General features: G+C 35.2%; 1 protein-coding gene across 1 annotated transcript in view; it reads right to left on the bottom strand.

Annotated features, from left to right (window-relative positions):
* Positions 1–24,166, bottom strand: part of VWDE (von Willebrand factor D and EGF domains) — a 65,221-nt gene that overhangs the window by 30,238 nt on the left and 10,817 nt on the right. The window contains exons 5-13 of the mRNA XM_066353778.1: positions 19,778–20,025; positions 19,113–19,202; positions 16,786–16,930; positions 12,944–13,161; positions 12,626–12,699; positions 10,565–10,835; positions 7,528–7,736; positions 6,408–7,372; positions 3,098–3,234 (exon numbers count right to left, since the gene is read on the bottom strand). Coding sequence (XP_066209875.1) covers positions 3,098–3,234; positions 6,408–7,372; positions 7,528–7,736; positions 10,565–10,835; positions 12,626–12,699; positions 12,944–13,161; positions 16,786–16,930; positions 19,113–19,202; positions 19,778–20,025 — 2,357 coding nt within the window. The remainder of the gene's footprint in view (positions 1–3,097; positions 3,235–6,407; positions 7,373–7,527; positions 7,737–10,564; positions 10,836–12,625; positions 12,700–12,943; positions 13,162–16,785; positions 16,931–19,112; positions 19,203–19,777; positions 20,026–24,166) is intronic.

Here is a 24,166-nt window from a genome sequence, read left to right as displayed (position 1 = left end):
GGTGTTTAAAGAAGAAAAGCCAGAATAATTTTCTAGGTACTGGAAACTACATAGACAATTAAAAGGATATATTTTATTACCAAAATTTAGATTTGGACTTTTTTTTTTTTAATTTATGACTGTAGAATGCTTTTAATCACTCAGAAATAGTCATTGAGCTTGTTGCTACTTCAACATTGTGGGTCAGTAGGAAAAGAAAAGGAGGGTAAGAACACGGTAAGCTGTGGCTAGTAGGAACTATCTTGCTGAGGATTTGGTGATTGAGAGTGGGCCTCAATACCAATCTCTATAATTAAGGGGGCTATACAGTCCAGCCTAGCAGATATATCAGTGGTTCCCCTCTAGCAGAGGGGCATTGACAGCAATGCATTGGGGTAGTCATGATATCGACCAGTGATGAAATTCAAATAATTTAACAATGGGTTTTCTGCCCTCGTGACCATTTTAAGTATTAAAAAAATGATATACCAAAAGATAGTTTATTATTTCATGCATTTAATACTTAAGAACAATAAAAGAGGTACACAAAATTAGATCATAAGAAAGAGTTTAAAAATATTAGTGAAAAAATATTGAATAATACCTGGCAGAGAACAATAAAACTGTTATTTAATGTATTTCCAATGATAGCTTGTCATCCCCTGGTTGTTTGGTACTTTTTCTCTTTACATCAGCAGTTCTCAACCTGTAGATTGCGACCCCGGCGGGGGTCGAACGACCAAAACACAGGGGTCGCCTAAAGCCATCGGGAAATACATATTTTATTTAAAAATGTAGTGTATAGTGTATAGTGTATAGTGTATAAAAATGTAGTGTATAGGTTTGCTGAACTCAACAAAAAATTAGGTACCGGTTCTGCTGAACCAGTGCAAACCATCTGAATCCCACCACTAATCTCAACACTTAGATGGACACAGGATCTCTCACTTTTGTGGGTTGAAACAGGACTCCAGTCATGACTGGGAATACAAATATTATTTCCACTCCCCTGTTTGGAGAAGCTTACCCAAAATTAGGAATAAACAGGTTTTATTTTATTTTTTTCTATTCATCAATATTTTTTGAGTATCTGTATGTGCTGGGGATAGTCTTATGAAAAAAGATAACAGAGGAAAGAGGAAATAGACACATAAAACATATTTTTGTTATTGCTATACCTAATATTCCAAAAAAAGGTATAATGAAGGAGAAAGAAGATATTAAATGTAACTAGCACAGTCAAGGAAGCCTTCAAAAGGAAACGGTACTTTTCTTACTGGAAGTAGAGAAGGTGATTGTCATTTGGACACTGGGAGCAGAAATGGAGAGTGTGATTCAGTACCGCTGGAGGGAGTGTCACGTGAAAAGACGGGGATGCATGAATTGGCATATTTTAGTACAGCACATGCAAGGAGGTATAGTCTGTAAAATTAGTCAAGAGTCAGATAATGATGGCCCATTCATTTCTAAGATAACAGCTTGAATTGAATCCTATAAGTAAATAATTTAAAATGAGATTCTGTAGAGTCTTGGCTACTTTTTCAGGATGGAGTGAAGGAAATAATTGGGTAGTTTGATCTTTAGCTACAAATTTATTTAAAATTCTACTGCAAAGTAGAAGAGAGCATCTATAAACATCTATAATAAGTACCATTCATGTAAAAGAGAAGGCATGTATCTCCACGTTAGTACAAAAGAAAATACTGAGTTAATACCTTCAAGAGACGGAAAGAAGGGATGATGGCAAGAGAGAGTTAAGGATGAGAGGAAAGTAACATTTCTCTGTTAATACCTTTTGTATGACCAACTCTTAGAACCATGAAACTATTTTACACACCTTCCAAATAAATAAATAACTAAAATCAACTAGGGTGTGGAGGAAATCCAAAATGGAAAACAAGTATTTTAAAATAAACCTAACTGTATCACAAATAAAATACATAAACACTATGAACAAGGTGAAAAGAAAATAGCTAATCTGTTTGGTTTTTGCTAGTGAATATGTTTGTTTCTTTTTATAACTCTGTATAGTGTGTTAGAGAATTCCAGAGTGTACCCTATTTATCCAATATTTGGGAAAGGGATGTTGTATGAAAATAAACATCACAGCAAATATTATGTCTAAAAGTAAGTACAAAATGTGCTTTCCAAGGGAATATAAGCCTATAAAATGCTCTCTTGGCAAATCACTTCATAGTAGAGTGGTGTCATTTAATTTATTTTGCCAAGGAAAATAAAATGTCTACTCTCCTGAGTGATATTGAAGCAAGTAAACTTATATATATATATTATGTTACTATTTTGTGTCTTACTGTTTTGTTGGCATTAAAACATTTAATGACTCAATTAGAACAATTGTACTCATAAAATCATGAAATACGTATACTTCTTGAGTGTAACTACTTGACAAAAACACATACAAAAGTTATTTTTTTCTTGTAAATTCTCAGTCTGAGAATCACATTTAGCTTCACCATTTTGGAGAAAAGGTAGAAATAGTGTTAAAATATGAAACTTACCCATGTAAATACTTCCTAAATTCAAAGGACTTTCTTTAAAATAAAATTCTACTTGAATAGGAAAAAATTAAGACTATGTAGATAATAATAAAAAATAGGGTATAATTTGATATACCAATATTTAAACTGACTGATCTTGTCTGCCTTTTGTGGCCTCAAGAAAGAAAAACACTATTTTTTTTGTAGTTTTCTAGAATGAAATTCCCAGTGAGGGAAATATAAATATGTAAATGAAATTGTTCCCATCTCTGTATCCTATAATTCATGTAGGATGTCTTAAATTAAAAATAATCTTCATTCTTATTATTTTTACATTTTAAGAAATAGAAAAGCTTGCATATCAATCTTGATATTCTTTTAATTTCTTATTAGGACTGAAATAGTGAGCTAATACTTCAATAAAAATTATATAAAATAGTAAAATAGAATTAACAACTAAGGAAACTTAAAGGTTAAATGACTTAATCATGTTCCTGTTCACATGTGGATATGATATCCTTTGGTGTTGTGTTAATAATGGACACATCACATTATTCCAAATAAAATTAGTCTGAATAATTCATAAACTTAATTGTTTTTCACCTCTGTAATGAACATACCTGCAATTTAGTAACTTCACATTTAAATGAAGGTGATTCTGTGAAGCCATGACCAAAAACTCTTACCATCACACAATTGTATTTTCGAACATTACAGAATCCAGCATTCTCAAGCTCTATAATTTCAGGAACCTTGTCTTTGGAAAATATAATGACAAAATAAGACATATTTTCCTTAATTCTGGATAAAAATGAATTATTTTTAAAGCCCAAATTAAAAACATGTAAAATAATATTTCAAAGTCTACCCCAAATATTATTCAGGACCTTAATTAAACTATTGAAAGTTTAGAGTGATCTAATATTACAAGAAGTGTTATCTACCATCAAACCAATAAAAATATATACTATTACAGATACTACCAGTCCCTAAACATATAAGCTTAATTACTGTTGCTATCAACTAAGAGCAAGTATTAAGAAATTACTACTACAATGGTCTGTGTTCTGGTTTTGCCATTTTGTTTTATGCCATAGATATGGGTTATAGGAAAAATACTTTTTTTTTTTTTTTGTATTTTGCTGAAGTGAGAAGCATGGAGGCAGAGTTACAGACTCCTACAGGTGTCTGACTCCCACATGTGATCCACCCGGCAAGCCCACTAGGGGGCAATGCTCTGCCCATATGGGGCCATTGCTTCCTTACAACTGGAGCCATTCTAGCGCCTGAGGAGGCCATAGAACCATCCTCAGTGCCAAGGCCAGCTTTGCTCCAGTGGGTCTTGGCTGTGGGAAGGGAAGAGAGAGATAGAGAGAAAAGAGAGAGGAAAGGATGGAGAAGCAGATGGGCACTTTTCCTGTGAGCCCTGGCCAGGAATTGAACCCAGGACTTCCACACACCAGGCTGACGCTCTACCACTGAGCCAGCTGGCCAGGGCCAGAAAAATACTTTTTAAATAAAATAATGTAGTTAGCAATGTTGTGTATTAAACATTTTATATCCTCAATATAAGCTTTCAAAAGAGTTATCAAAATTTATGTCTTCTGCCATTGTAGTATTGTTGATGATTTGGGCATTATTGCGGTTCTACAGGCTACCATGACCTTAGGTGTACTTCTCAGTCATAAAAGAAAAAACAATATTAACAGAGTTAATTTACCTTCATATGGTTATATCTCTAATCTTGGTAAGATCATATATACTGCTCACAAAAATTAGAAGATATTTTATAGCTTCATACTCATTTTGAAATATCCCCTAATTTTTGTGAGCAGTACATTATCTATATAAGCAAGATCTGCTTGTCAAAATAGATAAATGCAATATGTAAAAGTAATTTCATCTTTTGTCTGAGTACTGGAAAAATAAGCAAATATAACTTTACTAGCAATAGGATACAAAATCATGTTATGTCTACTCAAAACCCTAAAAATATTTATAAAAATGTTAGTTTATTCTTTTATATACTCAACAAATGAATACTCAGCAACTTTTATTTTTCTGGTATTATTCTAGCTATTGGGGATACAGTAATAAACAAAACAAAGTCCTTGCCTTTGTGTAACTTACATTCTAATATGGGAAGACAAGAAATAAACAATTGAAAAATAGAAATAAAGTATATTACATAAGCCTATTAAAATTTAAATTTATTACATTCATGTCTTTGGAGAGAAGGTATATTAAAAGAGATAAAGACCATAGTGTTGTGTCTGAAAAAGTATTTTATTTAAGTGACCATGACAATATTCTCTTGTAATAGAATATTTGAACAGAGAAGAAAAGGAAGTCAGTCATGGAGATGTGTAGTAGAAGAATGCTTCAGTTAGAGGGATCTGTAAGTGCAAAGGTCCTGAGGTAGAAGTAGAGACTTGGCCTCTTTGAGGAACAGCAAACAGCCACCTGAAAACCCTGGACAGGAATGAGCTATAGAGAACTCATTTATGGTAAATTCAGTGAGAGAAGAATCTCAGATTATGTAGGGTCTTCTAGATAGGGATTGTGAATTTTACTAAAGAGATGGACAGCCATTAGAGGGGATTAATTAAGCAGAAGAGTAATATGATCTGACGGACATTTCAAAGGTACCATTTTAACAGCTCAATGGAGAATAAATGTTGAGAGAATCTATTAATAATACAGGTAAGGGATCATGGCAGCTCAGACTAAATTTGTAGCAGGGAAAGACATAAAAAGTTTTTGAAGCTAGGCCCTGGCCGCTTGGCTCAGCGGTAGAGCGTCGGCCTGGTGTGTGGGGAACCCGGGTTTGATTCCCGGCCAGGGCACATAGGAGAAGCGCCCATTTGCTTCTCCACCCCTCCCCCCCTTCCTCTCTGTCTCTCTCTTCCCCTCCCGCAGCCAAGGCTCCATTGGAGCAAAGATGGCCCGGGCGCTGGGGATGGCTCCTTGGCCTCTGCCCCAGGTGCTAGAGTGGCTCTGGTCGCAACAGAGCGACGCCCCGGAGGGGCAGAGCATCGCCCCCTGGTGAGCGTGCCGGGTGGATCCCGGTCGGGCGCATACGGGAGTCTGTCTGACTGTCTCTCCCCATTTCCAGCTTCAGAAAAATACAAAAAAAAAAATTTTTTTTTGAAGCTAAAAGTGGATATGCTAGTCAATTTATTAATGGACTAACATAGATTAACTCATGTATTTGCAAATGGGTTAGACATGAGGCAAGAGAGAAACAGAGAAATCAAAATAACCACAAAAATTTTGATGTGAGCAATTAGAGGACTAAAGTTTGCATTTACTGAGATAGAGAAGTCTGCAGTTGGGAAAGGGCAGGATGGTGATGGTAGAAGGAAACTCAGGAGTTATAGGGTTACTAGTTAATAAATCAAATTGATTTTTAAAACTTCTTTCTCTAATATGTTGGGAGAAAATAGTTCCATGTAGATGGATGAGAGAGAAAAAATAGGCAAATTAATAGTAGCACAATATTATAAACACAGGGCTTAAAAAATACTAAATTGGAGCTCTAGAAAAACTTATTCGCTGCCAGTAAAGGGACTGACTGTGTGCCAATCAATCCTTGAGGTCAAAGGAACCTGACTTTTTCAAGGAAGAGCACAGAGAACAAAGTGGGCGGAATGGAAAAAGGGAGGGTGAGAACAGTAGGCGATGAGTTTGGACAGATTTTGTGTGCAAGATCACGTTGTGCCTACAGGCTCTCGTGGCTATTGTAAGTGCTTCAGCTTTCACTCTGAGTAAGATGCACCACTTTTGGGAAACCATTATGTATTAATCAGTATAATTTGTTTTTTCCCCTACATTATCTGAACAACCTTGCTAAAACACGGAAGGTAAAAGAGAATAAAAATATTTTCATAATCAACATGCACCATCTCGCAGCTGGAGAGTATCACTTACCACGTGACTCACTGCAGTCATAGGAACTGAAACCTGGGGAGCATGCGCACCCCCAGTGCATACACTGACCATTGCCACTGCACAGATTGGGGCATTTCAATACCAAGAGAATGTCTTCAATCGATTCGCCATATTCTTCTGTGCCATAGTTCCTCTCTTCCAAAATCCTCCTTTCACATTCATTTTCTAAAAGGGCCACACCTGCTTCTGCCCAGCTAAGATCATCTTTTAGGAGAACATCTTTAATGCACATATTTATAACGCTGTCTAGTCTCTTGCCAAGAAAGGCAAGACAGCGCCTTCCTATGCTGGAGTTGGCTAGAGTCTGCTGACACAGTGCAGAGGTGCTGTATTCCGTGAGGCCAGAGGGTGTGGGCCAGATGGGGACAGACTCTTGTTGGACATCCTCAGTATGATCCTCAGGGAAAAAATAAGTAAACTCTTCTAGGTCACTGTGGCTGAGACTTTGGAAAGCAAACAAAGAAAGAAACTCAGAAAAGTTTTGCCTTTTCCATCTGTTTTGTTGATTCCACTCTGTTTCTTGGCTGTGGTTAACCTGGTCCCATGGGTGTGTCCCATTGTCCAGAGTTTTTGGTACATCTTGAATCTCATTCCCAGGATATTTTTGTAGGTTGGAATCCAGTTTGGTTAGGTTCACATGCTTTCTTTCTTGAGAAAAGATATTTGAATCATCTTCTTGAGATGTATGCTTGTTGATCCCTCTGACAAGAGCTGCTGAATTAATATATTTAGAGGTGACATCTAGTTCTGGTATCAAGGAAGAGAATTTAACATGAGTGAGGTCTTTGCAATCTGAAGCGACGTCTGACTGGGAACCACTGACTAGATGATTGGAAGGGGGATGTAAGGAAGTGGTGTCCGAGGAGCAGCCACAATAGAATAGCTTCCCAGACGAGGGCACAGAAATTGGCATTGTGTCAAACAGGCTTTTTCCTGGCAAAATCCTTCCAGGTGAAAAACAGAAAAGAACAGTAATTTGGACAAAAACATTTTTTCCCCAGTAAGGTGTTACCAAAAAAAGCAGAGTATTGAGTCAACACTCATTTTAAGTCCAAAATTAATTTATACAATAACAAGTGAACATAATTTACTTTCTTACCTCCATTCATTAATAAAAGCAGCACAGTTATTAAAAGTTTGGTCAATTTTGATCCCATTTTTGTCATGGAAATCATTTTCTGGGTTTTCATCAAAGGTGCCACAAAGTCCCAAAGTGTTTCTGAAATCTAAACCAGGGGCCCTGATTGTTAAACTCATGCCCCATTCACCAAGGTCAGCACGGATAAACGCTCCAGAAGAAAACCAGATCTGAAATATAAAAATAAGTCCTTCAAAATAATACTCAATATACATTAAGAAAAAAAAACGATATTAAAAAAGAAATTTATTTATTCCCTCAATATAAAAAGAAAGTAAAATACTGATTCTCCTTAGACTGTACCTTTCCTTTTAACGCTGTATGTCAAGAAAATGGGTTTTTGCATTTTGCTGACCTGAAATTTGATCTCCATCTCGATACTTTTATTGAGATATTTTGTTCAAACTTCTTTCTTTAAATAATTTAAACTCAAGTGAAATGTTATACAATCAAAACAGCTTTAAATGTTAAAAATAATGTTTACCAAGTCATGTCTCTGATAGTAATTATTTGATATTCCCCCAGACTGCTGAGTAATTGATATACACATATAAATGTAATTTCAGAAGGGTACATTTTCCTAATCAGCATTCTCTTGTAGCCAGTAGGGAAATAGAATTGGAAGGCAAATTATAACAGAACATTGCTTAGAGAGTTAGGAATGAGAGCCTGAGTTTGTTGAGTCATCCTAATAGCTGTATCATCTAACTGTGATCCTCCTCACAGGACTGTCACCCTCCCAGATGAGGGACTTGGATGTACACGTTAAGAACCTCTCTCTTCTAAAAATCACTGAAGATATACATGTGTCTGTTCCTCTGACTCTACTTCCCCCTTTAATTTTATTTTTTAACAGAGAGAGAGTCAGAGAGAGGGATAGATAGGGACAGACAGACAGGAACAGAGAGAGATGAGAAGCATCAGTCATCAGTTTTTTGTTGCAATACCTTAGTTGTTCATTGATTGCTTTCTCATATGTGCCTTGACCGCGGGCCTTCAGCAGACCAAGTAACCCCTTGCTCAAGCCAGCGACCTTGGGTCCAAGCTGGTGAGCCTTGCTCAAACCAGATGAGCCTGCACTCAAGCTCCCGACCTCTAGGTCTCATACCTAGGTCTTCCGCAGCCCAGTGCAATGCTCTATCCACTGTGCTACTGCCTGATCAGGTCCCTTTTAATTTTTTTAGATTTAAAAATTGCATTATTTTCTTTTTAGAAAAATGGTAAGTGTTAATCACAGAAAAATTATTTCAAAAGCAAGCGGATCTCATATTACTACTCAATTTGAGGTAACTAATATTAGGATCTTGGTGCAAATCCTTCAAAATTGTCTTCTATATTTCATTAATTTCTTTTCCTGTCAATAAATACATACCTACTCCAAAATTTTCATGACTACAAAGTGTTCTGCTATGTGACATTACTATATTTGTGGTCTTGGTTAAATTCTTTTATTCATCACTGATTAATTGTAACTTTTCCCTCTTAAAAGGAGAGTTGCAGTAAACATCATGGAGGTTACGCACATCCTTAATTATTTTATTATGATAAGTTTTCAGAAGTAAAATTTCTTGAAAAATTATATATATAGGTTTGATTTATATATATGTGAATAATGTATATGTTCTCTGGAAAGACTGTACATCTAACTATTGCAAATATTCTAGAGAAATGTATGATTTGCATTTCTTTGATTACTAATGAAGTTGAAGTATTTATATTTTCATTGATTATTTGTACTTTTGGACATATATATAAATTTTATTTCCTTTGTGAATTACCTGCTTATATTATTCCCTCTGGAGTGCTGACTATATACATTAGCGATGCATAAGTATTTTCTAGTTAACTGTATGTATTACATATAGCAAATATTTCCCCCTTTTTTGATATACATATTGGTTTTTGATGATGGAATTTAAGAATATAAAGTTATGCTAAAAATTCTTATTCACCTAAGTATTATAAAAATATTTACCTACATTTTCTACTATTTCCATTTATGTATAAATTTTATTTATGTGTAATTTACTTTTTTGGAAGATGACCTTAAAATACAAATAGTTAGCTGATAGATATAAAATATCATTTAAAAGTACTAATGACTATGTCATCTTTGTTGCGTTTTGATTTACTAATCTCTTCTATGTATCTACAACCTATTCCTGAGGCAGAACCATCCACATTCATATTCAAAAAATGACTATCCCTGAATATTTATTCTTAATTATGTATTTCATTTCTGTCTAACATTACATTTATTAGGCACTGTCAAGAATAATTTTTATAAATAATCCACCAAGTTATCATATTGAAATCTTAAATAAAAACTCTATTTATCTTTTTAATTTTAAATGTTTTTATTGATTGATTTTAGAGAGAGAGAGAAACATTGACTTTTTGCTTCACTTATGTATGCATTCTTTGTTTCTTGAATGTGCCCTAACCAGGGATTAAACCTGAAACCTTAGCATTTCAGAATGAGGCTCTAACCAACAGAGCCAACTGGAGAGGGGAGGAATTTTAGATTTTTCAAAAATTTATTTATTGATTAATTTTTTTGAGAGAGAGAGGAATGGGAAGGGAGTGAGGTAGAGCGAGAGCAAGAGCAAGAGAGAGAGAGAGAGAGAGAGAGAAACATCAATTTGTTGTTCTACTTATTTATGCATTCATTGGTTGAGTCTTTCTTGTATGTACCCTGATGGGGGATCCAACTGGCAACCTTGGCTTATTGGGACAACATTCTAACCAACTGAACTACCCAGCCAGGGCAGGAGTCTAAATTTGACAAAGTTTTAACTATTGTGTCTATTTGTGTGTGTAAGTAAAAAAAAAAATTATTCCTAAAATCAGTGTTAACCTAAATGCTATTTTCCTAAAAAAAAAAAACCCTAGTGTTGAAAATGCTTGTTTTAAATTAATAGAGAAGAAAAGAAGTTCAGAAGAAATCCAAAATCTGTAGAAAAAAAGAAAAAGTACTTTTAATAAGAATCATACATACTGTGACTTTTCTTCCCAAGTAAGATTCACTTATCTTGAGATTGCTGGTTTCATCTTGTCTCTTTACAAATAAATATGGTTGTGATTCATGTAGCTGACCACCGCACATATCGAAAGTAACTGTATCACCTTCTTCTTTGGCAACAAACCCACAGTTACAGGACACAGGAAAGTGAAGTTTTCCACAATACCACTGACGTACATGGACTTCAAAATCACGTGACATACTCTTATAAAGCACAAACGTTCCCGTCTTGAAATTGTCATATACCCTATCATTAACAAAAGTCAATTGCATTAAAGAATTGGTATAAAATATCACAACAGTATGTTATAAACCAAATGTGTGTGTTAGATTTATTTATATGCATTCAATACACTTTGCTGCAAGAATGAAAAATCCGTATTTCTAGTAGGATTACTTATCTTGAGCATTATTTTGCAACACATTGAAGAAAACAGTGATAAACACCCAAATCTCTCTCACTATTCTTCTTCCCTTTCAACACTTCTGTTAACCCCTACTTCCTGCCTTCTCTTTCCACCCCTGCTTTAGTTTTTTTCATAATACCTATCTCAGATACACCATATATTTTATTTATTAACTGTATATATCTCTCTTCACCTATGCAAAGGTGAGCTCCGTGGGAGTAGAGTGTGCTTATCTGTCTTTTCTCTGCCAACCCCCCCCCCCCCAGCACTTAGAACATGGTTTGTCACTTATTTGTTGGACAATTAAGCTTGTTGGATTATAATGGATTAAATTATTCAACACTATGTTTTCCTGAGGTTTTTCCACTAAAACATTTTATGTTTTTAATTATAACCATAAAAGGTTCTTGCACATGGAATCAGTTCCTACAACTTTAAACTTGGTCAACCTTTGGAGAATCATTTGTTATTGGAGGGGATCTGCATCTATGCACTAATACTGAATAATTTTACTGACAATGATTACTAAATTATACCTTTTTTTTTTTTCTGTATTTTTCTGAAGCCAGAAAGGGGGAGAGACAGTTGGACAGACTCCCACATGCGCCCGACCGGGATCCACCCGGCACGCCTACCAGAGGGCGACGCTCTGCCCACCAGGGGGCGATGCCCTGCCCCTCCGGGGCGTCCCTCTGTTGTGACCAGAGCCACTCTAGCGCCTGGGGCAGAGGCCGAGGAGCCATCCCCAGCGCCCGGGCCATCCTTGCTCCAATGGAACTTCGGCTGCGGGAGGGGAAGAGAGAGACAGAGAGGAAGGAGAGGGGGAAGGGGGGAGAAGCAGACGGGCGCTTCTCCTGTGTGCTCTGACCAGGATCGAACCTGGGACTTCTGCACGCCAGGCCGACGCTCTACCACTGAGCCAACCGGCCAGGGCCTAAATTATAACTTTTAAAAAGAATGAATTACCTTGAAACATGAAAAAAATGGACTCAACAATGAAATATTCATATAATTTCCTTTAGTGACATCTTAATATCATGAATTCCCCAGAACATTTACAACTGAATTTAAATCCTCCTATGCAGATTTTAATAGTAAGATCACTACATTTCTTTTTGGTCATTTTGTCCATTTTGCTTTAAGTTTCAGAGGTAGATATTCAGTTATTCATGATAACTAAAATAACTTTTCTCCTAAGTGTCCTTGCCATGAATTAGAAGTAATTAAAATTTTAAATGATTATAATGTATTTAGTCATCTTGTCTTAGATCTTAAAGAATATTTCAATATCATATAGAAATGCAATATAGTATATATCTCTAGAGAAAATATATAATTTAATCATTGATAAAAATAGGATAAAATGATTGTCTGTATCTTCATTTTTATAAATTCAGCCTCACAGCTAATCCATATATTTGCTAACAACTAAATTTTAAAGAAAAATATTTCATACAAATAAATTAGTATTTTGAAACAAACCAATGATGTCCACGTATGCCTTCCTTTTTAATCTTTCAGTGAATAGGAGTAAGAAATAATGACATACTATGATGGTTTAAAAAATACCACAACAAAATCCAAAAGAGAAACAAACTATTAAAAGACAAAAATATTTTAAGAAGATTACCTTCCATCAAATGTAATAATATGTGGGTCAGTAAATGAATAGCAGTAAGCAGTTGGGACATCCTTCACACTGATCTTAAAAGCAAAAATATTTTCAGTAAATATTACCATTAATTGTTATTTAGTGATACACAATAAATTGCTTAGCATGTTCAATAAATTTTCAATGAATTATTTTACCATAGTTATTGAAAAAAATCAATAAAAAATGAAATAACATTTAAAATTTTTGAAATGAAAAGTTTTCAAGGTCTAATAATTACATATACATAACATTTTTAAAGCTCAAGTTATCATGGTATTTTTGTGATCTGTTGACCTGGATGCTGTCTGGAATGTAGCTATTCCACAGGAAATCCTCATTAACTATAGGTTCCACTATAATGTCTGTAACTCTGTTTCCATCTTGAGAAAAATCTGTCACAGCAGTGTAGTACACAAGGGCATGGCTACAGGTTCCGTTAGCACAGGAAGATGTCTGGTGAAGGTCCACACGACAGGAAGACAGTGCCAAATTTAAGCCTAGCTGTTCTTTACCTGTTATAAAAAGAAGAAAAAAAACCACATTGAAATATTTTCTAATGGAATATACCAACCAAAGCATGTTACCGGTTGATTAACATGGAATATTAAATTGAGAGATTACTCTTAAATTATTTTTTCTTACTTAAAAAATATGGTTGTAACATTAGTCTAAATACAAGCAAAGCTGTTGAACTCTACCTGATCTTTACAAATAATCAACTTTAATATATACATATACATATACATGCCTATTACTATTTCCAGTAAGTTTTTAAACCTATATGCACTGGAAAAAATTCAAAAGCAATATATTAAATTCACCTTTGCTTCTATAAAAACATTATAATTCTAACACTGTAGCATAATTTGATTTTATTTCTGGCTAAGAATAGGGCCTTGACTCTAGATGTGTCTTAACATTTCTTAGGGCTTGTACTCATGTTCTATCCATTGAGCAGCAGCAACAATTATTGAAACAGGGTTCGCCATCTTAAAAAACTAGAAAAAATTTTAAAAATTAAGGTAATCCCATACTAGTAATAAACTAGTAATTAAGGTAATCCCACACTATTAATAAACTTTACATCTTTTCACCTCCCAAATGTCCCAATACTACATTTAGAAAGTCAGGATGCTTTCTTGCCTAATGGAGCAAAGAACAAGAAAAAAATAACTTGAAAAGAAAATGGTAACAAGAGTAGAAACTCTAGGAATTTGCATAACACAACAAAAAGAATAGATTCTTCCAAAAACTGTCTAGAAAGATAGTTTGTCCATACATCCATTAATGATTACAAAATATTTCTGAGAATCTAAGAGAAAGAGGAAATTAAAAACTTTCTTTTTTCGACACATCATTTTTGGGTAGACTACACTAGATTCAAAATTCCTGGAAACATGTTTCTTTTCATGCACTTTTTCTAAGAATATATACTTATTTCATGCACATAACAAATAACAGAAGCATCCAAAATCTTAAACAGTTCCCTAAAGCAAACATTAACTATGTATATATCTGGCTTAGACATAGTCCCTGATGTAATTTTCCTTGGTCTGTGGTATGAGGGACAAGTACTGTTCTCCTTAAGCCTGTAAAAAAGTACATAGTTTTTGCAGAAATACACTAGGAGACACCAATTTGTTCTTAATGAAAGAGGAAATATAATAAAAATACACTTAAAGAAATTCCTATTAGATGAGGAATACCTAGAATAAAATCTGGAAATTTTTCTTCAGAAAAAAATTATTTTTAATTGACAAAGAATAAGAACATGCAAACTTATGTAGGTGGGACATAAAAGTGAGAGTAAGAGACATTGATAAGAGTGTGGTGGTTACGGGGGGAGGGGGGAGAGGGAGAGGGAAAGGGGGAGGGGTAGGGGCACAAAGAATACTAGATAGAAGGTGACAGAGGACAATTTGACTTTGGGTGATGGGTATGCAACATAATTAAATGACAAGATAACCTGGACATGTTATCTTAGAATATATGTATTCTGATTTATTGATGTCACCCCATTAAAAAAATAAAATTATATAAAAAAAAGAACATGCAAACTTCTAAAATGTGGGAATATATTTAGGCTGTTTTATTTATAGCAATGCGTGATTTGTGGAAAAATTAAGAGCATGCAGCTAAAGTTTAAAGCACATTTGTAGCTGAAGGAAACCTTTGCCTAATATAATTTTGGAATATATCAATAACATCTATCACCCTTTTCTTATTATGCCTTATAAATTATAGTAAAATTTGCATAATATGTTGTCAGAAGTAGTTTGAAGTAGAATTGTGTCAGACCGTCTTAGATAGAGGGTTTAATTTTATATTTGTGGGCTGTATCTAAAAATATAGTGTTGCTCATGGTGCTTCTAAAACTTGAGTGGTATTATTTACTAAACCTGGGTATTATCAACTAAGCCTGTTTACTGTCAAGTATCTTGGAATTGCCTCTCTTGCTTCCTTTTTCTACTTTAATGTCATCTCTCCTCCTGGGTTCACCATTCCCAGGAGACTTGGTTCTATAAGCTTTTTGTTTCTCTGATTATTATTATTATTATTTTTAGTGAGAGAGGGAAGGAGAGAGAGAGGAACAGACAGGAAGAGGTAGACAGGAAGGGAGAGAGATGAGAAGCATCAACTAGTAGTTGTGACACTTTAGTTGTTCATTGATTGCTTTCTCATACGTGCCTTGACTGGGGGGGGGGTGGCTACAGCCTGAGCCAGTGATCCCTTGCTCAAGCCAGCAACCTTGGGCTACAAGCCTTTGGGCTCAAACTAGTGATAATGAGGTTATATCTATGATTCTACACTCAAGCCAGCAACCTCAGTGTTTCGAACCTGGGTCCTCAATGTACCAAGTCAATGCTCTATCCACTACACCAATACCTGGTCAGGCATCTCTGATTTAATTAGTAATAATATAACATGAAGACCTAGATACATTTTATTTGGTGCATTTATACTAAATAAAATATTATATCTTATGGTAAAAATGTAGCTAATAGATTTATAATCTCTCCGAAGGTTATATTTTAAATTATGTATCTCTTACATGCTTTGGTCTCTTCTTCGTAGACTTAGTAAGACAAAAGAACCCAACCAATCCTATCACTGCTTACATGGTTTGGCACCCTCGTATTTTATCTTGTTCTGTGGAAGAATTTTAGGTGTGTATATGACTGTGACAGTTACATGAATGTGGCCATGTGTCATAAAACATATATAATTAGTCATTTAAATAGAAGAAATTTTTACAAATCTTAAACATAAGCTTATGGGAGAGAGGGAGTGCAGAGAACGCATTATGAGATCCATGGTGCACAGGCTTTAACTTGTAGCATAACTTGTCACCCCTCACTCATTAGATATGATTTGGAAAATCTTAAAGAGCACTTTGTTCTTCAACTTCTAAAAATGAAACAAAGAGAAGAATAATCAGGAGGATGAGGAGAAGGAGGAGAAAAAGAAAAAAGGAAGAGATAGAGGAGAAAGAAGACAAGGAGGAGGACATTGTTTATAACTGGATTTTTTTTTTAATTCAGTGAGAGGTGGGGAGGCAGAGATAGATTTCCACATGCGCCTTGATCAGGATCCACCCAGCAAGCCCACTAGGGGGTGATACTCTGCCCATCTGGGGCATTGCTTTGTTGCTCAGCAACTGAGCTCTTCTTAGTGCCTGAGGTGGATGCCATGGAGCCATCCTTAGCACCCAGGGCCAACTCGCTTCAATCAAGCCATGGCCACAGGAGAGGAAGATAGAAAGAGAGAAAGAGAGAAACAAGTGGGGGAGGAGTGGAGAAGCAGATGGGCGCTTCTCCTGTGTGCCCTGACCAGAAATTGAACCCAGGACATCTACATGCTGGGCCAGCGCTCTACCACTGATCCAACTGGCCAAGCCCTGGATTTTTTTTATTTACACTTTGAGCCTAAAAGGGATAAACATGGACTGCAATGTTGACTGCTCTGGTGATCATACATTTGGCTCAGTATTATTAACACAATTAGACTATAATTTGATGTAAATCCACAACACAATGAACTATATGAGAACACTTCAGTGATTTTTTTTCTATGGGAAAAAGCATTAGTCACTGTTTGAAACCTAATAATAAAATCGAATGAATTTAGTATATTACCTTGATCAACAGTTCTCAGTTTTAATGAGATTTTGCATTCCTGATCAAGCTCAGTGGATTCAGAACAAATGACAGGAACGGTGCTCTCGATCCTCAACTGATATTCTTTTCCATCTTCTGATATAGTGCTCAATTCAGGTTGTAACTGGTAGAAGAAAATATGTAAAGCAGTCATGTAAAAATAGAATTTATTTCTATGCTATAATAATTTTAAAAAAGTTTTTTTTTCAGCAGGTCATATTTTCCTAAATGAGCTGGTAGTAATAATATTTTATTACTGGAACTTTTTTAAATGACACAAGATAAATGAAAACCAACCCCTTAAAAAATCAGCAACACACGGAAGAACACAGAGTTGTGGTATTGCTCTGAGTTTGGGTATTTGATTCTCCAGAACAGGGGTCCCCAAACTATGGCCCGCGGGCCGTATGCGGCCCCCTGAGGCCATTTATCCGGCCCCCGCCACACTTCCAGAAGGGGCACCTCTTTCATTGGTGGTCAGTGAGAGGAGCATAGTTCTCATTGAAATACTGGTCAGTTTGTTGATTTAAATTTACTTGTTCTTTATTTTAAATATTGGATTTGTTCCTGTTTTGTTTTTTTACTTGAAGATATGTGCAGTGTGCATAGGGATTTGTTCATAGTTTTTTTTATAGTCCGGCCCTCCAACGGTCTGAGGGACAGTGAACTGGCCCCCTGTGTAAAAAGTTTGGGGACCCCTACTCCAGAACGTGGTAGTAATCAGTCAGGTTGGAGCCTGCCTTGGTGATTCTGGTTCTGTGGTGAGAACTGGAGATTGGAAAGAGAAAGATTCTTATCCTTTCATTTGTTTGCTAATGTTTACTGACACACTAATGGAAGAGACTATTTACCTTTAGGGGTTAATATCATTCCTAATATAAATATACGTATAAGTATTTTTAACACATATATCAAAATATATATTATTGTCATCGGAAATATCTCAACCTTCAGCTTATTTTTCAGTCTCTGCTTTCCACAGTTGGAGTCAATGGCTTCTGAAATCTAGGACTGATTCTATCCTAGTTCATAGGCAAATCATCTCTTGAAGCAGGAAGTATTTTGTGTAGTCTTAGTTCTTGGCTAGATTTCAAAACAGATGCTTCTCAGTACGGAATACTCTTGCTTTAGCCTAATCAGAAACAGTCCCTGGGGGTTAACTGCTGGCCCTCGTAGTCTACTGAGTTCTCACCAATGTAGATCCAAAGATTTTGTGTTCTCAAGGTCTGGCTCTACTTCCACTCCCACTGTGACTATGCTATTTTGACAAAGTTGTTCACTTGTCCTACTCCTTTCCCTGGTCTCTGCTGTATACAAATGGTCTTTATTCAGGAACAGGCTTTGTACTGGTTCTGAGTCTTCGTCTCACAATCTATCATTAGCCAATCTTGTCCTTGAACAAGGTATGAACCCAGGTCAAACTCCAGTCCCACGGCTGGAACCCTGGAGGGTGCTCAGTGCTTGCCTGACTATATCTCTTTGTTTAGATAGTGCAAGTTTTGCAGCTCATAAAGTCCACTGGGCCAATTCTACTCTAGCCAGAAGCTCTAATACATGACTTGGTACCTGTTTTCCAAAATGCATGATAAGAACAAGAACAAGGCCCTGGCCGGTTGGCTCAGTGGTAGAGCGTCGGCCTGGTGTGCGGGGGACCCGGGTTTGATTCCCGGCCAGGGCACACAGGAGAAGCGCCCATTTGCTTCTCCACCCCCCCCTTCCTCTCTGTCTCTCTCTTCCCCTCCCGCAGTCAAGGCTCCATTGGAGCAAAGATGGCCCGGGTGCTGGGGATGGCTCCTTGGCCTCTGCCCCAGGTGCTAGAGTGGCTCTGGTCGCGGCAGAGCGACCCCCCCGGAGGGGCAGAGCCTTGCCCCTGGTGGGCGTGCTGGGTGGATCCCGGTCGGGCGCATGCGGGAGTCTGTCTGACTGTCCCTCCCTGTTTCCAGCTTCAGAAAAATACAAAAAAAAGAAAAAAAAAAAGAACAAGAACAAAAATGCATAATAATTAAATATTAATACTCTAACTTTTATTTACATGATGGCATAAATTATGAGAATAGAAATTGTAGTTTATTCTAATTTTAACTATTTCTGAAAAGATGCAAGTATATTCTGACTTTAGTTCATTAACAGAGGCCCTCAAACTTTTCTGTGCATTAGAATTATTTGGGTTATTTTTCAAACATACCGATTCTTGAGTTACAACATCAGTCTGTGATGAGGTCCTATAACCAGCATTCACAAATCACAATAAGGAAAACATCAATCTGGAGGAATAATCTTTCTGATCCATCCCCACTGCCACATACCTTAATGCCTGCAAAAAATTCTTGGCTTTCAATGGCTACACTTTTTACATGTGGTTTCTCCAAGAAAAAGGTGGAAGCCGTACAGAATATCTATAAATATAGTTAACAAATAATCATTTAGCAATAGCATTATTGAGAAAATATGTGTCAATTATTATAGTTAAGTACTTAATTTTAATTTTTGGTAGATACTTAAGAGGTAATATAAAACTAAAAAATTTAAAAACTTGCTTAAAAATTGAGAAAAACTTTGTCTTTATAAAAGACTAATTATTCAAACCTCAAAAAATTGAAGTGTTGTAGACTTTGTATGTAAGATGTATTTAAAAGTAGATAAGTGATATCATCACTGAAAAAATAAAAACATTATTTTAAAAATAAAAGTATGTCATTTTTAAGACCAGAAAAGATACATAAAGTTATAATTGTTCATCGCTAATAATCAGCGAATTGCTAGAAGCACATGCTCATAGTCTCTAAGATTATTGACTCATCCAGTTATCATTGGGGTTGGCACAATAACCAAGGAAAAAAGAAAAAGAAAAATATTAGTATTTTATAATTTGGATACAAAAGCTATTTTTAGAATATGATTTTAAAAATCCATTTTTGCAAGTTAGCACATTCAGGAAAATAAAAGAAAACCCAATTGCTTTATAACATACCCTATCTCCAAGTCTGAGGTTTATGCCATCCAGTTCTAAAACGGAGAATGCCTGAACTGTGGTCTCTTCCTTCAGCTCTTCTTTGATGTCTTGAGGAGAAAGCCTGGACCAAGCTATGAGAAATCCCACTGAGTTGTTTGTAGGGGAAACATCAAAAGCACACCTACAGAAAATCCTGGACTCAATCACTTGCACCACAACCGCTAGCCTTGTTGGAGTCGGGGGTGGCAGAGAGGCAGACAGCTGACCTGGTGGAAGAAAATACATTATCTGCAGTTGGGCATCTTAAAAACAGACACTGGCTTGTGGGGAAAGCTTATGAAGACTGTAACTTGAGGATTTATATTTAAAAAATACATTTAGAAAAATATTGTATATCTCTAACAATCAGCAAGTACTATGTTCTTATTATGTCTCATAATCACATAAATATTTATAGCAGAGGAATTCATCAGCTAATCAAGCTTATACTAATTATGTTAAATATGTCTGCCCTTGAAAAGTCTAGCTCTGGAACAAAAAGTAATCTACCCTCTTTTAAGCTATTATGTTTTCTAAAAGGTGAAACAAACAAAAAATTAAGGTTTGCTACATCATTTCTTATTATAAAGAAAAAGTCACTAAAATGTAAAATCAAATGACTTCCTATTTTGTTTTTATAATTTATTTTTATAACTCAACTTGTCATTACTCTAAATTAAAATATTTATTCTTCATGAGATTGATTACAATGTCTTAGTGAAATATACCAGTGTCAAAAAAAAAGTCTTGTTCTTTCATTTTCCTTGGGTTAAATATGTTTGAAGATTCCTCCTGGAACTGAGAGAGATTTTAATATTTTTATCTCTGGATATATACAGGATGAAACCTGGGAATCTAAAATTTTTCTAAATAAGTTTTTAATTTATTTTGTTGTTATAGATAAGAGAAAAAATATCTGAGTGATAGTCTTTAAAGTAAGATTTTAAAATGTCCTAACATGTACAGATATTCTTCTATGATATACATGGTAATTTTTTGACTATCAAAATATTAATTTTTCAGTCCTGTAATGTAGATTTTGAAAAATTCTGAGAAACTTTAACCTAAATGTGTATGTATGTATATGTGTGTGTGTTTGTGTGTGTGTGTGTGGGGGGATATTTATGTACTTCCAAATATTTCAACATGTTATTTTGTTAGATATCAGATTATAAAACCCCAATAACAAATACATTGTTTTCAAATTAATCTGATAATAAATATTTTGTCAATTATTTGAAAGATTAAGCCAAATAATCATATTCAGACTTAAAGGAAATAATAGGCTACTAAGGAGTATGTATTGATTTTATAAAATGTATCTGAGTAAAAATTTATTTTAAAATAAATTAGGACACTGGTACATAAAGAAAGACACATGCAGCCCCATGTTCATTGCAGCATTGATCACTGGCCAAGACATGGAAACAACCAAAAAGTCCTTCAATAGATGATTGGATAAAGAAGATGTGGTACATATATACTATGGAATCTACTCAGCCATAAGAAATGATGACATAGGATCACTTACAACAAAATGGTGGGATCTTGATAACATTATATTGAGTGAAATAAGTAAATCAGAAAAAACTAAGAACTATATGATTCCATACATAGGTGGGACATAAAAATGAGACTCAGGGACATGGACAAGAGTGTGGTGGTTACAGGGGGATGGGGGGTAGGGAAGGGGGGGGAAGAGAGGCACAAAGAAAACCAGCTAGAAGGTGACAGAACTATGTGACTTTGGGTGATGGGTATGCAACATAATCAAATGTCAAAATAACCTGGAGATGTTTTCTCTGAACATATGTACCCTGGTTTATCAATGTCACCCCATTAAAATTAATAAAAAAAAGAAAAAAGAAATAAAATAAATTAGGAAAAAGTTGAATTTATTTTTAAACAGAGAAAAACTATCTACAGAAACAACTATTAAGACTAAGAAATAAATATGACTAAAAAAGTAAATAATTCATGAAAATTAAAAAATTGAAATCACTATTTTAAATAGCATCAACTACCAGGATTAGCTGATCATTACTTGAAGCAAGGAAAATTTGTTAAAAGAAACTTAAAGTTTTCAAAATGACATGCAAATTATTTCTGCCTGAAAAGCACAATTTAGCCTTGACCAGATAGCTCAGTTGGTTAGAGCATTGTCTCAAAGCACAGAGGTTGCCAGTTTGATCCCTGGTCAGGGTACATACAGGGTCAAATTGATGTTCATGTCTCTCTCTCTCTCCTTTCCTCTCTCTCTAAAATTAATAAAATAAACATTAAAAGAAGAAAAGCACAGTTCATAGACAGACAATAGTATGGTGATTACAAGAGGGAAAGGAGTGCGGGAGGCAGTGGGAGGTAAAGAGGGATGAAGGGTGAGAAAAAGAAGACTTGACTTGGGGTGCTGAGCACACAATACAAGATACAGAAGATGTAGTATAGAATTATACCCCTGAAACCTATATAATTTTATTAACCAATGTCACCTCAATAGTTTTTTTTTTTAAAAGCACACATTACTGCCTTGCCAATTATATTAGTATATGCTAACTATGCTATTAATACAGTGTGTCCGTAAAGTCATGGTGCACTTTTGACTGGTCACAGGAAAGTAACAAAAGATGATAGAAATGTGAAATCTGCACCAAATAAAAGGAAAACCCTCCCAGTTTCTGTAGGATGATGTGACAGCATGTGCGCATACGCAGGTGATGACATAACACTGTGTATACAGTGAAGCAGCCCACGGCCATGCCAGTCGAGATGTGGACGGTACAGAGGAAAGTTCAGTGTGTTCTGTGGCTTGCTAAATTCAAATACGTGACCAAAGTGCAACGTGAATATCGGCGCGTTTATAACGAAGCGCCACCACATAGGAATAACATTACTCGGTTGGATAAGCAGTTGAAGGAAACCGACAGTTTGGTGGAGAAACCCCGTTCTGGTAGGCCATCAGTCAGTGACGAGTCTGCAGAGGCTATATGGGATAGCTACCTAAGGAGCCCTAAAAAATCTGTGCGTGAGCCCACATCGAACTGCACTGAATAGGTATGAAACTGGGAGGGTTTTCTTTTTATTTGGTGCAGATGTCACATTTCTGTAGTCTTTTGTTACTTTCCTGTGACCGGTCAAAAGTGCACTATGACTTTACGAACACACTGTATAGTCTTTCTTTTATCATGAAGCTTTATTTGTTAACTTTTGACTCATTCTTGTGTGTTACTTGCCCAAATTGTGTATGATTCTGTATAGAATTTTTTCCAGTTAACTGCACATACATTGAGAATAGTATAACAAGTAGCTTAAATTTATTGCTTACTCAAAGGGAAAAAAGTGATTTTACTATAATAAGTGTATGATAAAAATACTTTATACATATTATGCAGACTAGCCAAACAATTATATTTTATGATTAAAGTTACTATTGTTAGGAATATTGTTTTATTCTCCTAAATCACAGGGTACACTGAGAGTTGCAGATAAAATATTAGCTTTTTTTAAGAATGCTAGAAAAGGGGACTGGAAAATCTATTTAGAACTGGAGTGGGCACAGAAAAGCAACTCAGAGTATTTATTTTGAGGATTATTATAATATTGTTTAAAGACAAATCACATTAATATTTAGGCATGCTATCTGAATATTATATAACCTATCATAATTTGTTTTGTTATTATGGCTTATTTTACTATAAAAATATTTGTTAATTATATGTATATTAACTATATGTCAACAATCCCATATTCATTTAGAATATCACATTTGGCCAACAGGTCCTAGAAAAAAGCTAATGTTTCAATACATAATTTTGATTTCTGCCCATTCTTTAGGAATATGTCATAAAGTTTATTAGACAATCTATTTAGAGTGATTTCTTCTAAAGACTATTATAGCAGGGGGTTTCTTAGTGTTTGGAATAACTTAAAATTTTTAATTAAGTCAGAAAATGAAAATTACGGATTAAAAAAATTATGACCATCATTAACACTTTTGGTCTTTATTTTTCAATACTTGTTTAGTACAAATGCAATCATTCCTAGAAGACAAAAATGAGATTGTGCTGCATAGTCTGATTTCTTAGTTTCAGTATACCATGGACATCTATCTACTAATATCAAAGAATGTATTCCTGCATTTTAATTTTGTTTACAGAATACTTTTTCATGGTGGATACATCAAAAATACTGAATCATCCAGCAGTTATTGGATAGTTGCAATTGTTTTATAATATTAGAAAAATACTGCTATAAATATTGTACCTGTACACTTCTTTAAATATTTCTCTAAACAAGAATTTTGGAAATCAAATTGCTAGGAACAAATACATGTGGATTTTTAAGATAGTTCAAAATTGGCAAATTTTCCCA

Source organism: Saccopteryx leptura, chromosome 12 (genome assembly GCF_036850995.1).
Source record: "Saccopteryx leptura isolate mSacLep1 chromosome 12, mSacLep1_pri_phased_curated, whole genome shotgun sequence".
Taxonomy (NCBI): domain Eukaryota; kingdom Metazoa; phylum Chordata; class Mammalia; order Chiroptera; family Emballonuridae; genus Saccopteryx; species Saccopteryx leptura.
This window is presented reverse-complemented; position numbering and strand designations above follow the sequence as displayed.